Source organism: Macrotis lagotis, chromosome 1, assembly GCF_037893015.1.
Source record: "Macrotis lagotis isolate mMagLag1 chromosome 1, bilby.v1.9.chrom.fasta, whole genome shotgun sequence".
Taxonomy (NCBI): domain Eukaryota; kingdom Metazoa; phylum Chordata; class Mammalia; order Peramelemorphia; family Peramelidae; genus Macrotis; species Macrotis lagotis.
In genome coordinates, this window is record NC_133658.1 from 764,919,430 (window position 1) to 764,936,277 (window position 16,848).

The following is a 16,848-nucleotide window of genomic DNA, read 5'->3' on the forward strand; positions in this document are numbered from 1 at the left end:
AAGAGAAAAACCATTTATTTGTTAAAGTTTAGAATGTCCCTTTCAGTTCTCAAAAGGACACAGTTGAGCAGAACTCAGCCCTAGTTGAAAGCAATATAAATGAAAATATGTAACTTGGCTCTCCTTTTCCTGCCCCCATAGCCAAATAGTGGTTAAATCTTGTCAGTTCTCTTTAACATCTCTTGCTGGGGCAGCTAGGTGGCGTAGCGGATAAAGCACTGGCCTTGGAGTCAGGAGTACCTGGGTTCAAATACTGTCTCAGACACTTAATAATTACCTAGCTGTGTGGCCTTGGGCAAGCCACTTAACCCCATTTGCCTTGCCAAAAACCTAAAAAAAAAAATCTCTTGCATCTATTTCCTCTCTACTTATAGCACAACTCTAGTTCAGGCCCTTATCACTCCTCACCCAAATTGCAGGAATGTTCTAATTGGTTCCCCTGAATCTAGTAGCTTCCCTTTCTAATCTACCCCCTCAAAGCTTCCAAATGATTTTCTTTAAAGAACAGATCTGACTATGTCACACCACATGGCTCTCCCTACCCTCTGCCTCCACCATTGTCCCTATTATCTCTATGACAAAATACATATTCCTCTCATATTTAAAGTCCTTCATAATCTACCTTTAGCCTATTGTTCAGTCTGATTATACTTTATTCTCATTTATGTGTTTCATATTCCAGCCAAACTGTTCTATTTGCTGTTCTTTATACATGATACTCCATCCCAGATCTCTATATCTTTGCCCAGAGGATTCCAGATGCCTAGAAGTACTCCTTCCTTACTTACACCTCTAGAAATGACTTGAAAATTCAATTCAAGTGTCACCTCCTTTAAGAGGCTTTTCTCATTCCCTCAACTATTAATGATCCTTAAAAATCTCCTTGTATTTTACATAAGTGGGAGATGCATAGAGGGAGGACTGTGAATATAAAATACTGATTAACAATTACTATAAGGGTTGGTTTTGCTGAATCACTTTTATATTCACTGTTTAATAGACCACTCATTGGGTAGAGGAAGAAGACTTTATATAGAAATGAGGGTGGTATAAATATAACTAGAAAATTAGCAATAGTAAAATATAAAAGAAAGGAAACTTCAAATTTATTATATATATATATATATATATATATATATTTATATGTAAAAATTTCTTTGGGTCTCAGTTTCCTCATCTACAAAATGACTAGTTTTATAGGACATCAATAGTCTTGATAAGTCATGATAAAAGATGTAAGCTTTATTTATTAGCAATTCTACTTTTTCTTTAACTTTGACTCTTGCTTGAAGGGAGGGAAGATTCATTCAGATAAGTTGGGCAGTTGATGAGAGCTATTTCCTCAACTGGAATTGAGACAGGGAAAGAGAGCTGTCAGTATCTTAAAATTACAATAGACCTTTTAGAGGTCATTATATCCAATCCCTTTTTTACATTAAAGAAAATGATACCCATTTAAGGTCAAGGGTCTTGCTCAAGGTCACATATGTAATTGGTATCTGAAGAAGGATTTTAAGCCAGGCTTTCTGAATTCAAGTTCAGTATGCTGTTTTGGTGTATGCTGGACCCAGCTCACACCAACTCATAAAAGCCAATTGTTAAATTTTCATTTGAGTATTTTTTTTTAAGTTTTTACAAGGCAGTGGGGTTAAGTGTCTTGCCCAAGGTCACACAGCTAGGTAATTTTTATATGTCTGAGAAGGGATTTCAGCTCAGGTCCTCCTGACTCCAGGGCTGGTGCTCTATCTACTGCACACCTAGCTGCCCCCATTTAAGTATTTCTACTTCAGAAATTAGCAAACATTACAAATTAGAATTTGGTTTATTATTTTGTAGATTGTTGAAAGAAATGGAAAAAAATATTAATTATACAGACTAAATATAAAATTATGGATTGGATACATTTTGGGGGGGGGGTAGAACTTGTTAAACATTTACCTGCATACTTCTATCTATCTAGTACACCATGTTGCCTCTCTGAACTAGAAACCTTTGGTAATTCTTCTAGTCTTCAATCTTTTACCCTATATTATTCATCTTTAAATATGTTGCTTTCTCCCCCCCCCAGCAGATGATATATGCTCCTTGAGGGCAGGAATTATTTCAGTTTTTTCTATTTGTAACCTTAGCACCTTATATGCTTGTTGATTGATTGATTGATTGGACTAGAAGAAGTGATGAGCACTTGAAGGCATGGGTCTTCTAAAGTCACCCTGACTTTTTCCTCTTCCCCCCAGTTGAACAGGAGAGCAGCTTGCCTTCTCTCCCATTCTCTTCTCTACCTGATGACCAGGAGAGCAAAATCTTTGTGATTCTTCTTTTTCTGTCCCATCTCTTTTCCCTTTTTATTGATGAGGAAAACTACGCCTTGGCTCTCTTCTGTCTCTCTCCCTCATGGGGACAGAAACTTTTTTTGGTTTGCTTTTCTGACATCCCCAGGTGACTGCCAAACCATCCTGAACACAGGATAGATATTCATTTCTATCCTCCTTTAAGGGATAATTGTGTGTCAACATTTTTTAGAATCATTTTTAAGACATGTTTTTGGGTAGCTAGATGGCACAGTGGATAGAGCACTGGCCCTAGGGTCAGGAGGACTTGAGTTCAAATGTGACCTCAGACATTTAATAATTACCTAGCTGTGTGACCCTGGACAAGTCACTTAACCCCATTGCCTTAAGTAAATAAAATTTAAGAAAAGGAATTTTGGAATTGAATGTGCAGCATAGGCTGATATAGGCACAAGATTACCTAACATGATGTGCCCTTATCAGAGAAGTTGCTTTCTAAATTGAAGCAGCTCAAAGGAAATGTGAGATGCAAAAGATTTGAGTACCAACCTATGATTTCACCAGGACTATTTGTGCCACAGCTGAGGTCAAGCATTCTCAAGTCATATTGATCTGTTCAGCCACAGTCATACCTAATATTCTAACATAGTGAAATCATTTTTGGTCCTCTTTGAGAATGAAGGACAACAACCAGTCAGCCAGTCTTTTCAGGGCAGAGCACTAATCCAAGGCAATTACTTCTCTGAACCTTGTTTTCCTTATCTAAAATGGGAAGATTTTATTAAGAGAGGCTTATATGACCTCTGAGGTTCATTCTGTCATTTTCTATTATCTTTCAGCATGTCTTTTTTTTTGGCAAGGCAATGGGATTAAGTAACTTGCCCAAGGCCATACAACTAGGTAATTATAAAGTGTCTGAGACAGGATTTGAACCCAGGTACTCCTGACTCCAGGACTGGTGCTCTATCCACTACGCCACCTAGCCACCCCTTCAGCATGTCTTCTTGCCAGTGCCTTTAGTGTCTGCTCTCAGCTTTCCCTAATGGTCAAATACAAAAAATGTAAATTGTTTTTCAAACTGTAGGCCAGATCTTATGCTTATTTATGTGAGTTCTATTCCTTTAAGGGCTAGGTCATTTGTGAACTGAGAATATTCAAACCTGCAAAGAAGAAAAAGTTGCCTCAATCCAGCCATGAGGTCTACTGCTACTGACTTTTTCAAGATGATTAAGGAAGACAACTTCCTTTCAAGGATCTTAAGATTTAGTAAGGAAATAAAGCAAACTTTTTTTTAAAAAAACTGGTATATTTTGTTTTACATCACCTTACTCTACCTGACAGTACATATAATATTTCATGTTCATATTCTCCACTTATGCAAAGGGCTATGTCTGTGACTGTCTTTGGGGAAAGAGGAGGAATTTAAGAGATTCTTTTTCTTAACTTATGTCTAAGCCTAATCCTGATCATTTAAATTATATATTCTATTTCATTTTCTTCCCATTTACATTGTTTTAATTGTTGTATATATTTATCCCCTAGTTCTGCTCACTACAATCTGTGTCAACTTAGATATAACTTCTCTATATTCTTTACATTAATCTTTTCTTATGGTTCAGTATTTTTCCATTACATTCATGTACCAAAATTTCCTTAGCCATTTCTCAGCTGATGAGTATCTATTTTGCTTCAAGTTCTTTCCTGCCACAAAAAGTGCTATCATAAATATTTTGGTGCACCTGGGATGCAATATGGCAAGTTAAAAATTAAGAACAGAATACAAGGCTCTATGCTGTAGATGCCATGTGAGAGAGGCATACAAAATACTTTAGATGTCTGGACAGATGGATCACTTGGAAGCCTAGGAATCCAATTAGATACAATTGGTCTTCTAGGTATGGAGATCAGCAGGAGGAGAAAGCATTTGTGTTAGTCCTTGAATGCTGGGTATGATTTCTGGTAGTCAGAAGCTATAAAGATAGGAAGAAAAAGTAATAGTGAGTAATCTCATTTAACTAGTGCATAGGAAATAGTGGGGAAAAGACTGAAAAGATAGGTAGACAACAATTTGTAATGGGTCTTAAATGCCAACTTGGAAAGATCTGTACATTTTTCAGTTGGCAATGAAGAGCTAGTTTTTAGACAAGAGAAAGATATAATCAAAAGGTTGCTTTTAAGAAGATCAATCAAACAACCCTATGGAGACAGAAGAGAAAGGAAAGAAATTGGAGACAGGAAGACAAGGTTTTAAGTAGGAATGTGTTGTTGCTGTTCATCCTTCATTCTTTTTTTTCCCCTCCAGACACCATCAACTCTGTCTTTGGAATGGATAGCATTCTTTACCATAAGTCCTTCAGAGTTCCCTTGGGTCACAGCATTGCTGGGAAAAGGTAAGTCATTCACAGCTGATCATCCTGCAATAATTGATGTTACTGAAGTACATTTCCCATTGCATCTGCTCATGTAAGTTTTTTACTGAAAGCATCCTGTTCATCATTTCTCATAACCAAATAGTGTCTCATCCCAATCACAAACCACAATTTGTTCAGTCATTCTCCAACCTCTGGGTATCCCTTCAATCTCCAGCTCACTGCCTCCAGGAAAAAAGATGTTATAAATATCTATATCCATCTGTCTGTCTATCTGTCTATCTATCTATCTATCTATCTATCTATCTATCTATCTATCTATCTATCTATCTATTTATCTATCTATCTATTCTTTTCTTCCTGAATCTCATCTCTTCTGGAATATAGACTAGCAGTGGTATGTCTAGAACAAAGGGTAGGAATGGTTTTGTAACCCTGTAGGCATAGTTCCAAATTGTTCTACAAATTGTTGCATCCTTTCATAGCTCCTCTAACAGCATATCGATGTTTTGATTTCCCTTTATTCCTTCCACCATTTGTCAGTTTCTCCTTCTGTCCTGTTAGCCAATTTAATTAGTGTAAAGGTAGTACCTCAGAATTATTTCAACCTGAATTTCTCCTATCAATAGTGAGTTAGGATATTTTAAAAAAAATGATCTAGGGGCAGTTAGGTGGCGCAGTGGATAAAGCACCTGCCCTGGAGTCAGGAGTACCTGGGTTCAAATCCGGTCTCAGACACTTAATAATTACCTAGCTGTGTGGCCTCGGGCAAGCCACTTAACCCCATTTGCCTTGCAAAAACCTAAAAAAAAACAAACAAACAAATAAAAAAAGATCTACATAGTGTGCATTGATAAACTCATCTGAAAACTGTTCATATCTTTTAATCATTTATCAATTAGGGAATGATTCTTATTTTTTATAAATTTGACTCAGTTCTCTATGTTTGAGAAATGAGGTCATTATCAGAGAAACTTGTTTCTACATTTTTCCCCACAATTGCTTTTGCTAAATGTATTTCCCTCCATCCTATTATCCCTAACCCCCATTTATTCAATTCTACTTTCTCCTTTCACCCTGTCCCTCCTCAAAAGTGTTTTGCATCTTACTAGCCACTCTCACAATCTTTCCTCCCTTCTATTACTTTTCACTCACCTCTCCCCCAAATACTTCCTCCCATTTCTTTTCTCTCCTACTTTCCTCTAGGGTAAGATAGATTTCTATGCAATTGAGTGTGCATCTTATTCCCCCTCTGAGCCATTTTTTTTAGTTTTTTGCAGGGCAAATGGGGTTAAGTGGCTTGCCCGAGGCCACACAGCTAGGTAATTAAGTGTCTGAGATCGGATTTGAACCCAGGTACTCCTGACTCCAGGGCCGATGCTTTATCCAACTGTGCCACCTAGCTGCCCCTCTGAGCCATTTTCAATGAGAGTATGGCTTACTTACCATCCCCTCTTCCACTCCATTACAAAAATTTTTTCTTGCCATTTTTAATATGAAGTAACTTACCTCTCTTTTCCTTTTCTGCCAGTATATTCCTTCATCACCCAGGAATTCCATCTTTTGTTTTTAGTTTTTGCAAGGCAGTGGGATTAAGTGGCTTGCCCGAGGCCACATAGCTAGGTAATTATTAAGTGCCTGAGGCCGGATTTGAATTTAGGTACTCCTGACTCCAGGGCCAATGGTCTATTTACTGTGCCACCTAGCTACCCTAATTCCATCTTTTTAATATATTATTCCTTCAAGTTCAACTCTCACCTGTGCTTTATCTATATATGCTTCTTTTAACTGCCCTAATAAATGAGAAAATTCATTTGAGTTATCAGTATCATCCTCCCATGCAGGAATATAAGCATTTCACAATCATTAAGTCTCTTATGACTTGCCTTTCCCATTTACTATTTTTATGTTTCTCTTGAGTCTTATATTTGAAGATAAAATTTTCTGTTCAGCTCTGGTCATTTCATCAGGAAAATTTGAAAGTCCCTTACTTCATTGACTATCCAGTTCCCCTGAAAAAGCATGCTAAGTTTTGCTGGGTAGTTGATTCTTGGTTGTAATCCCAGTTCTTTTGCCTTCTGGAATATCATTTTCAAGCCCTACAATCCCTTATTGTAGAAGCTGCTAAATTTTGTATTATCCTGAAAATTGTCTCTCTACTCTATTTGAATTTTTTCTTTATGATTGCCTGCAGTATTTCCTCCTTGACTTGGGAGTTCTGAAATTGACCATAATATTCCTGGCATTTTTTATTTTGGGAGCTCCTTCAGGAGGTGTTTGGTGGATCTTTCCATTTTCAGGATATCAGGTCAGTTTTCCTGGATAATTTCACAAAAAAATTATTTCTAGGCTCTTTTTTGGGGGGGGATGTAACTTTCAGGTAGTCCAATAATTTTTAAATTATCTCTTCTGGATCTGTTTTTTCAGGTCAGTTGTTTTTCCAATGAGATATTTCACATTTTCTTCTAGTATTTGATTTTTTTGGTTTTGTTTTATTGTTTATTGATTTCTCACAAAGCTATCAGCTTCCCTTTGCTCCAGTCTCTATTTTAAGGAATTATTTTTTTCAGAGAGCTTTTGTATCTCCTTTTCCATTAGGCCAATTCTGCTTAGGCATTCTTCTGCCTTTTGATCTGCTTCTTCTATTTGACTCAAGCTGCTTTTAAGATGTTATTTTCTTCAGTATTTTTTGGTATCTCCTTCACCAAGCTGCCAGCTCAATTTTCATAATTTCCCCAAATTGCTCTCATTTCTCTTCCCAGTTTTCCTCTACCTTCCCATATTTGATTTTTCAAAATCTTTTTTCAGCTCTTCAATGGCCTGAGACCAATTATTATTTTTCTTGGAGGCTTTGGATGCAGAAACTCTAACTTTGTTACCTTCTTCTAAATGTATATTTTGATCCTCCATATAAATGTCTATGGTAAGATTTTTCTTCTTCTATTGTTTGCTCATTTCCTCAGCTTATGACCTGATTTTAACTCTTTGTTAAATTGGGGCTCTGTTTCCAGGCTGGAGGTTGCATTCTCCCAAGCTTTTGAGTATTTTTGAAGTTGTTTTGGAGATACCCCTAGGGAGCTGAAAGTTTTCAATTTCTCCATGATGAGAAGCCATGACTACTCCTCTAGTCTGTGCTCTAGTCTGTGGATGACCACAAGCACTCTTTTCTGCCTTGTAAGTATATAGTGCCTTATAGGGTGTAGAATCTCTGCTCTACCTCAGGAAGTAAATTCTGTAGTACTTCTATTTCTTTTCCTGAGACTGGGGTCCCAGACCGTGACCTGGATCTGAGTGTGGGCAAAGAACACTGCCTCAGGGAAAACAAAGAGGCCTCTGCAATCTCCCCCAACCCCTTATCATCTGTGCACTGAGCTCTCCAGAAGCAGATGCCAGGTGGTTCCTGGGACCTGCCCCTGGTTCCCTGGGACTGGATCTGTACTGAGGCCTGAGCCAGACTGGACTCCACTCTCAATCCGGTAAGGTAGAGTTTTCCTACTGAACATCCAAGTTGTCCTTGGCAATCCCTGGACTGAGAGGGCTGGAAAATGCCACTGTCACAGATCCAGGAGTCCTGTGCCTGCATGGTTAGAGCTCTATCATGGCCCTGGCTGTACTTCAGGTCCTTTCTAACCCCAGTGTAACAGACCCTGCTTGCAGATCTTCCCAGTTGTCTTGGACTGGAAAATTGTTTTATTCAGTCTTTTTGTGGGTTATGCCATACTAGAATTGTTTAGAATCATCATTTAAAGGTTTTTAGAATGGTTAGTGAGAGAGCTCAGGGGGGTCCCTACATTTACCCCACCTTCTTGACTTCATATTCCCCTCCTTCCTTCTTGAAGATGACCATGACATCAGGAAGATGATACCATACCTTGCAAGTAATATTTAAGGGCTGTGCAAAGTCATCAGTCTCATTCTCCTTGAGAGCCATTTGATTCCAGTGGCAAGATATAGATTGGGATGTCTAGAGATGGCCCCAAGAGGAATATAAAGAAAAATAAATATAAAATTTTAAAGGATAAATTGAGGAATTTTGGCTATGGTTATGATGTAGGAGATAAGGGAGTGAGGAGTCTGATCACTTAACTACATTTTTTTTGGTTTTTGATTTTTGCAAGGCAATGAGGCTAAGTGATTTGTCCAAGGTCACACAGCTACGTAATTATTAAGTGTCTGAGGTTGGATTTGAACTCAGGTCCTCCTGACTCCAAGACCATTATTCTATCCACTATACCACCTAGCTGCTCCCAGGTCACTTGCTACTGAAGAGGTGGTCATTTCATGACTTTCTTATCACCAACACTGTCTTCCATTTAACTAAACACATTAAAATTTCATTGATGTACCCTTACAGCAAACATGGACATTTAATAGATTGTCCTTGTAATGAGAAGAGAAAGAAAGGATGTGAGAATGATGAAGGTAATGTGTGGCAGAGTGCTGGATTGATAATAACCTTATCCTCTCCAACTTAAACATTTGCATTCAGGAAAGCAGTGACCCTAAGACAAGATAGCTGTCAGAAGATTGATGTCAATAGATTTGAGCATTTTTTCCAAGAGTGAACAATTAGTTCATTGCTATTTTGGCAGAAAAACTGAGCCAACATATAGTTGGCAGCAGTGGGACAAAAAAAAAGAAATTTCAGAGATCTAGTGTAGAGAATTGCATTTATTCATTTGAACCAGAACACCCACAAACATCAAGATTGGTTTTGTGGAAATGGTGGGGGAAATTCAGAAGATGCTAAATGAAAAACCAGAACTCCACAGAATTACCAGCAGTCAAATGAAACTTAGAGAGATGTAGAATTCTTGGTTCAGTGAGAAGACAAATGAAATTCAGTTTTATGCTGATAGAAAAAATTCAAAGTTCTTTTATGATGTCCTAATGGCTATTTATGGTCAAAGACCTATGGTGCATCTCAACTACTCAGTGCTAATGGAGTCACATTTATTAGTGTCTTGTCAGTTATGAGAACTTATGTAAAATCGTATCAAAAGTTAGTTATTGGAAGAAGTTTGTAAGGATTGTATATCAGTTTCATAATGCCATGCTTGCATAGGTTCTGAATAATAGATGCTACTGTTACACTTTTCTAGTCACCAGTGGAATGAAGATAGAATGTGTAGTTACTCTTATGCTATGGGAATATGATATTTTTAGCAATGTTACCAGACACCTTCAAAAAAAAAACAAAAATGGCATCAAGATCAATTATCACACTGATAGTAATATATTTAATTTGAAAAAGTTACAAGTCAAGTCTAATGTGGAGGGAAAGTTAGTACCTGATTTCTTGTTTAAGGATGATTGTGCACTCAATGCAGACTCTGAAACTGAGATACAACAAAGAATGTGTTGATTCTCTGTTGCTTGTGCTAATTTTGGCCTAACAATTAACACCAAGAAAATTGAGGTTCTCCACCAGTCAGCACCTCACAATCCCATGGATCTACAGGTTATAGCTAAATGGAGAAATTTTGAATGCTGTAGATAAACTCACTTTTAGGCAAACATACATTTGGCATTTGAACAACAATACAATGTGCTGGTCATGTTGTTCAAATGTCAAATGTATGTTTACCTTAAAAGACTATTTTATGGAGAACTCTCATAAGGCATGTGCTTACCTGGAGGGCAGAACAAATGATACAAGGACACTATCAAGGTGTTTCTGAAGAACTTTGGAATTGACTGTGCGATAAGGAGACACTGACACAGGACTGTCCCTGTGGTGTACACACATTAAAGAAGACACTGTGCTCTAGGAGCAAAGCAGATTATAGTAGCTGAAATATGAGATGCACAAATTTAGAGATATCTCCACTCCATCTTCAAATGGACTATTTGTACTTAACCTGTGTTAAAAGTATTCTGAGCTAGTATTGATATGATTCAGTTATTGTCAGACATATTGTACCTTGATTCCAACATAGTGATATTATTTTGGTCCTATTCTAGAATGAAGGACCATAACCAACCAATAATATAGAGAAGAAACAGTTGATCTGAAATAGAAAAGGTTTAGGGGCTTAAGATGTAGGCAAGTTCAACATGAAATAGTTGTGCAGTTTCAAGTTATAATCATGGAAATGCAGTGTACAGACAAGGAGGCTAGTTCTCCTATTGTCTTTTCCAATCCTCAGACCCTATAGAGTAATTGAAACAAAATTACAATAATTAAATTACTGTAATGAAAATTACAATAAATCTATAGGCCACTGGAAGACCCATGATGAGTATTAAGAGGCTATGATAGGGGCGGCTAGGTAGTGCAGTGGATAAAGCACCGGCCCTGGAGTCAGGAATACCTGGGTTCAAATCCGATCTCGGACACTTAATAATTACCTAGCTGTGTGGCCTTGGGCAAGTCACTTAACCCTATTTGCCTTGCAAAAACCTAAAAAAAGGGGCTATGATAAAATCCCCAACACTGACAAACTTCTTAAAAAGTGACTTAATAGACCACTGCTATCTGATTCAAAGCACAAGTCTAGGAACAAAGGGTGGAATTTGGAGGAAGGCAGAGTTCAACCTAATTTATAGGATATTCTAACCATGACACCTACTCCTGTGCCTGGAATGTTCTTCCTCTTCATCTCTGCCTCCCTCCTTTCCTGGCTTCAAATCACAGCTAAAATCCTATTTTCTAGAGGAAGCCTTTGCCATTCCCCTTATATCTAGTGCCTTCCCTCTGAGACTACCCTCAGTTTATTGTTTAAAGTTTTTTTTACACATAGTTGTTTTCATGTTGCCTCCCCTATTAGACTATAAACTCCTTGAGAACAGGGACTATCTTTTGTCTCTATGTGTCCTCTGTGCTTAGCACAATATCTGGTAAACTGTAGGCACTTATTAAATATTTATTGACTGACTGAAATAAGGAAAACTTTCTGTTATGAATTGTCAGTGGCTTCATCAACAGAACTGTTCAAGAATTTTCCTCTTTAAGGGATGCAAAACGTTTGCTTAAAATAGCTAGTGAGGTTGGTAGTAGAGGACAGGAGATGAACTTGAGTTTTTTATTTTTTTTCTATTTTTGTAATACTACAAGGATCTCCTAGAGGAAGAAATTACTTCTAGTAACACATGTTAGTACTTTTGCTTCCACCTACAGTTTTTAAGAGCTATTTTGAGTATAGTCTTGTGTCGGAAGTTCTTTCAGGAAACATATAAGTATGTGTGCAGAGTACCATTCATTATACTGAAGATGGCTCTCCACTTTCAAATCCAATAGTTCACATAATGACAGAACAAAATTATTATCATACCTTTTTTATTACCTAACTTTCCTGCCTCATTATACATTAATCCTCCTAAATTACCCTCGGCTATATAGCTAAACTGGCCTTCTCTCGCTTCCTCATATAGGATACTCTATGGTCTTCTCTTATTGCCTTTTCCCTTATCTACTCTGTCTTGGTCCTAGATTATTCTAGAATTCATTGCAAATATTGCTGTGGTTCCTACTACCATGGAGGCACCTTATCTTCCTGTTTGACCCCTCTTACCACCAGGGTCACCCAAAACTCATTCTAGAGTTAGGAAGGTCCAACCTATGATAGGGTGAGTATACTTGATCTTTCTGGTTGGACTGAAAAGAACTCATCTAGGATGTATGGGTAATAAGGGGAGGAAACCATTTCTCCTTTCACCTTCTTCCCTTCCCCAGTCCAGGTTGATTTACTGCTATCTAGAGAATATAGAAATTACTAACTCTACTCTTTCTCATGATATGGACACCTGTCTGCCCCATATTGTAAAATCCTCCAGGTCTTAATTTCTAATCTGCCTCTAGAGCCTGAAGATCCCAGGCACTGTCATCATATCTACTTCTAAGGCCTTGTCATACTGTGGTGGCTGCCTCCTTAGGATACTCGGGCCTTTCTACATGTCCTGAGCAGAACTTTCTTTTCTATGCTGTCTCCCCCAATTAGAACAGACACTCTGTGGGAAGGTCTTAGTCTATTTGAATCCTCAATACATAGCCCAGTGTTTACCCCACCTTCTTCACAAAGCCTTCCCTGATTTCTCCCCCCACATACACAACTGCTAGTACCCTCCTTTTCAAACTACTTATGTTTGTAATTATTCTCTTTATTCTGTGTATACTTAAAAATGTCCTTGTCACTCTTTGAGAATGTGAGGATTATTTTCTTTTTTGCTTGTATCTTATTCTAGTAGATTGTAGATGCTAGTAGGTGCTTAATTTTTTTGTTGACTAACAAAAAGAGAAATTTGAAATAGAAATCCTTGAATTCATAGCTTTTAGTCCCCTTAGAGCTGCCAAAAAGAAATTATCTGGCCAAGACATTCTCTGGCTCAGTAAGAAGCAATAATTTACTTTTTCCTCAATGTGGTGGGCTTACAATTTATATGCCCTTGAAATAGTGAGCATTCCCAAGGGTGGTTATCAATTCTATTTGCTTAATAATTAATGAGAGAGAAGGAATATTACAATGAGAGATAGGCCTATTCTAATGAGGGAGGGGGGATATAGTTTTGATTGTCATTTGACTGATAATAATACTTGTCCTTTGACTTGACTGATAATAATACTTGTCAAAGAAGACCATGACAGGGAGATGTGAAAGTGTGCTAATGCTGTCACCAGCGTCACTTTCTCCTCCAGAATCATCTGGGTTCATTGGCTAGATATGGATCAGATGACTGGAGATAACTCTGGATGCAAGGCAGTCAGGATTAAATAATTTGTCCAAGGTCACACAGTGTCAAATATCTGGGGTCAAATTTGAACTCAGGTCCTCGACTCTGGGACTGGTGCTCTATCCACTGGACCACCTATCTTCTAAATTGTTCAACCTTGGACAGTCTAATCAAAAAATATATCCCCCACTTGTACCTGTGAAAAGTACAATGGACTTCCCTACCTTAGATTAAATTCCTTGTAAAGTTGAATTGGGTCTGAATAAGATTGAAGAGAAAATAAATTCGATCTTATTATTAGCACTGTCCTTCAGACACCAAGTTTCTATATGAGGACTTTAGAAAAATGGGGAACTCTGGATATCCTGAAATCATAGATTCTTAATATTCATTTCTCTCTTGTTAAATGAAGGTACTAGGCAAGATCAATCAATCAATAAGAATTATGATAACTATTATTCCAGACCCTTGTGCTAGACACTGCAAAAAGAAATACAAGAAACAAAATAGCAGCTTCATATTTGACTGTGCTAAATAAAAGATACATATGCAAATGTAAAATTTGATAAGTAAATATAAAATATATGCAAATTAATTGAAGCTGCATGTCTTAATGGAAGAGCCAGCTTGAGAGTCAGGTCAGGAGAGTCAGCAAATATTTATTAGGTATTTGAATTTTGAAGAAAACTAGATGCCTGTAAGTAAAGATGAAGAGGAAAGCATTCCAAGTGAAGGGTAAAAAATACTCAGAAGTAGAGAAGCCTGTCATGTGAGCTGAGCCGTAAGTAAGCCATTTTGGTGAGGATATAAACTTTATGAAGGAGAGTTTAAGTCCAGTAAGGTAGGATTGTAAGGGGTTTTTCATGCCACATAGAGGAATTTGTTTTTAACACCAGCAACAAGTAAACTATTGGTTCTTATGTAGCCTGGAAATGACTTGCTCAGAGCTGTGCTTTAGGAATATCCCGGCAGCTGTATGGAGAATAGACTAGAAAAGGGAGAGACCTGAAGCAGACCCATCAGAAGAGTTTTATAATAGTCCAGGTGAGAGGTGATAGGATGATGGTTTGTATGACTGGGAAGAAAGGGACAGATGCGAGATGTATGAGTAAAATCAACAAGAAGGCTTTTTTGCTCTCGAAGATTCCCTCCAGTCCTAAGTCCCACGATAGCTCTTTCCAGGACACAGTTATTTTGCACGATCAAAGGAAGCGGCCCCTTCTGAAATGTTTCCTTTGAGGTTGAAAATGGAAAGAAATCACTCTGCTGCGGGGTCAGGGCGAGAGGCACAGACAACATAGTTTCTCAGGGGGTGGTTACGCTGTTGCTAAGTGTTTCTCAAAGTGTTGATCCGAAAGGGTGGAAGGCGGTGCTCGCGGCCGATCTGGACCACGGAGCACTCCACGCTTCCCCGCCCCGGTCCCAAGCACACCCTCCTTTGTTGTCGTAGTCTTCCCAGAGGATCCCGAGGACCGAGAAGCCGGGAAGCATGAACCGCAGCCTGCGAGCGCTCGAAGCGCCACCTGTCATGCCGGAGCTTCGCCTCTCGCCACCCGCGGCCCCGGCAGAGCCCTTGGGGGAGGCGCCCGGGGAGGAGCCGCAGCCCGCTTTGTTCTCGGGGCTCTCAGCTAAGCCAATGAGCGGGGCGCCAGGTGGCGAAATCATTCTGTAGCCCAGAGTGCGAGCCCGGGCCGGGGTCGGAGGCGCGCGCGCACTGGCGGGCCTGGGCAGGGCCGGGCAGGTCCATGGGGAAGCCTAGCGCGCGCCGGGGAAGGGACAGGCGCGCGGCGCGTGGAGCCGGGGCCTCCGCGGCTGCCGGGCGGAGCGCGAGCCCTGCCCCCGGCCGGGAGGCGGGCCCCGGCAGCGCGCGGGCTCGAGCCGGCCCCTAGCCGGGACCGCGGCGGCCCGGAGCTCCGAGGCGGGGCGACCTCGGGCCGGGCTTGCTGAGCCGCCCGCTCGGCCGCGGCCCGGGAACAAAAGCGGCAGGAATGAGCCGGCGGCTGGCGAAAGGAAAGTGAAAGCCGAGGCCTCCCCTGCCCCGCCCGGCGCTGCCCGGCCTCCGGAGCCCCGGAATGTGGAGGCCTGCGCCGGCTTCCCAAGGCTAGCTCCCCCGGCCCTTCTCCAGGGCGCGCATCCTCGCAGCCATGGCCATAGCCCACCTGGCCACGGAGTACGTGTTCTCGGACTTTCTGCTCAAGGAACCCACGGAGCCCAAGTTCAAGGGTCTGCGCCTGGAGCTGGCGGTGGATAAGATGGTCACCTGCATCGCCGTGGGGCTGCCCCTGCTCCTCATCTCCCTGGCCTTCGCACAGGAGATCTCCATGGGTAAAGATGAGGAGGGGGAGGGGGGTCGGGAGAAGGGGAGAATGGGGCGGAGAAAGGGAGGAGCCCCAAGTGCTCGTTTCCCTTATGGGGCAGATTGGGTCTGAAGTCTTTCTGGGCTTTGAAAGTTCTCTTTCCACGTCTCGGGGCCAATCTCTCTGCGTGCTCCTGGAGGTTCCTGTAGCTGCGGTTCAGGAGTGCAGTGGTTTGTTTAAAGATGTAATGCACGTTTTGTAGAAAGACTTCACTTCGGCAAGTTGAGACTTAGTGCGTAAGACTTTCTAAGGAAATCATTAAACTTGTGGCTACTGTGGCAAGGACTAAACTGAGGCGCTGGGGAAACAAAAACAGAAACTTTGCCAAATCTCACCATCAGGAAACTTACTTAACTTCCCACAGGAGGCTCCAATATGTTCACAGATATATCTATATCTATCTATCTCTATCTCTATCTCTATATCTATCTCTATCTCTATATATCATAGATAGAGATATAGATACACACACACACATATATGCACACACAATAAAGAAAACAATGTTGCAAAGGCACTGACTGCAATTGCAATCTATTTCTGAAGTCGTCTACGGGATATTCTGACTTTGGGCCAAAACTGTATACTTTTTACATTTTCTGACAACCACCATCACCACCTATACTTTATACACACACACACACACACACACACACACACACACACACACACACAGAGAGAGAGAGAGAGAGAGAGAGAGAGAGAGAGAGAGAGAGAGAGAGAGAGAATGAATGAATAGCTAACTTTTCCAGGAACTTAGAACATCAACAGAATCAGAAATTGAAACTGGGTTTTCTGAATATGACTCTAGGATAATTACGACATTTTTGATTCAATTACAGCATGTTCCAGATATAAGTACAACAATGCAATATAGATTTGTAATGTTCCTTAAAAACTTTTTTTAGTAGAGCAATGTTGGTCAGCACTTCTACCATATTTTTGGATAATAGGCTCTCAGGCATTAGCTGAGTATTGACCACTAGGGGATTAGAGGAAATAAAATTGGGCAATGGTGATGCTGAATAGCAAGCATTTATTAGGTATCTAGTGTTTATTAGGCACCTTAGATATAAATGATTGAATGAATGGAAAATATTTTATGCTTACTATATTATGCTATACCTGGGCTTAGTAGGCTCAGGTGGTCAGATCTTTTAT

General features: G+C 40.0%; 1 protein-coding gene across 1 annotated transcript in view; it reads left to right on the forward strand.

Moving 5' to 3' along the window:
- The first annotated feature begins 14,822 nt into the window (after nucleotides 1-14,822).
- PANX1 (pannexin 1) overlaps nucleotides 14,823-16,848 on the forward strand; it is a 67,853-nt gene continuing 65,827 nt past the window's right edge. The window contains exon 1 of the mRNA XM_074216474.1: nucleotides 14,823-15,655. Within this exon, the coding sequence (XP_074072575.1) occupies nucleotides 15,475-15,655 (181 nt within the window). The 5' untranslated portion in view covers nucleotides 14,823-15,474. The remainder of the gene's footprint in view (nucleotides 15,656-16,848) is intronic.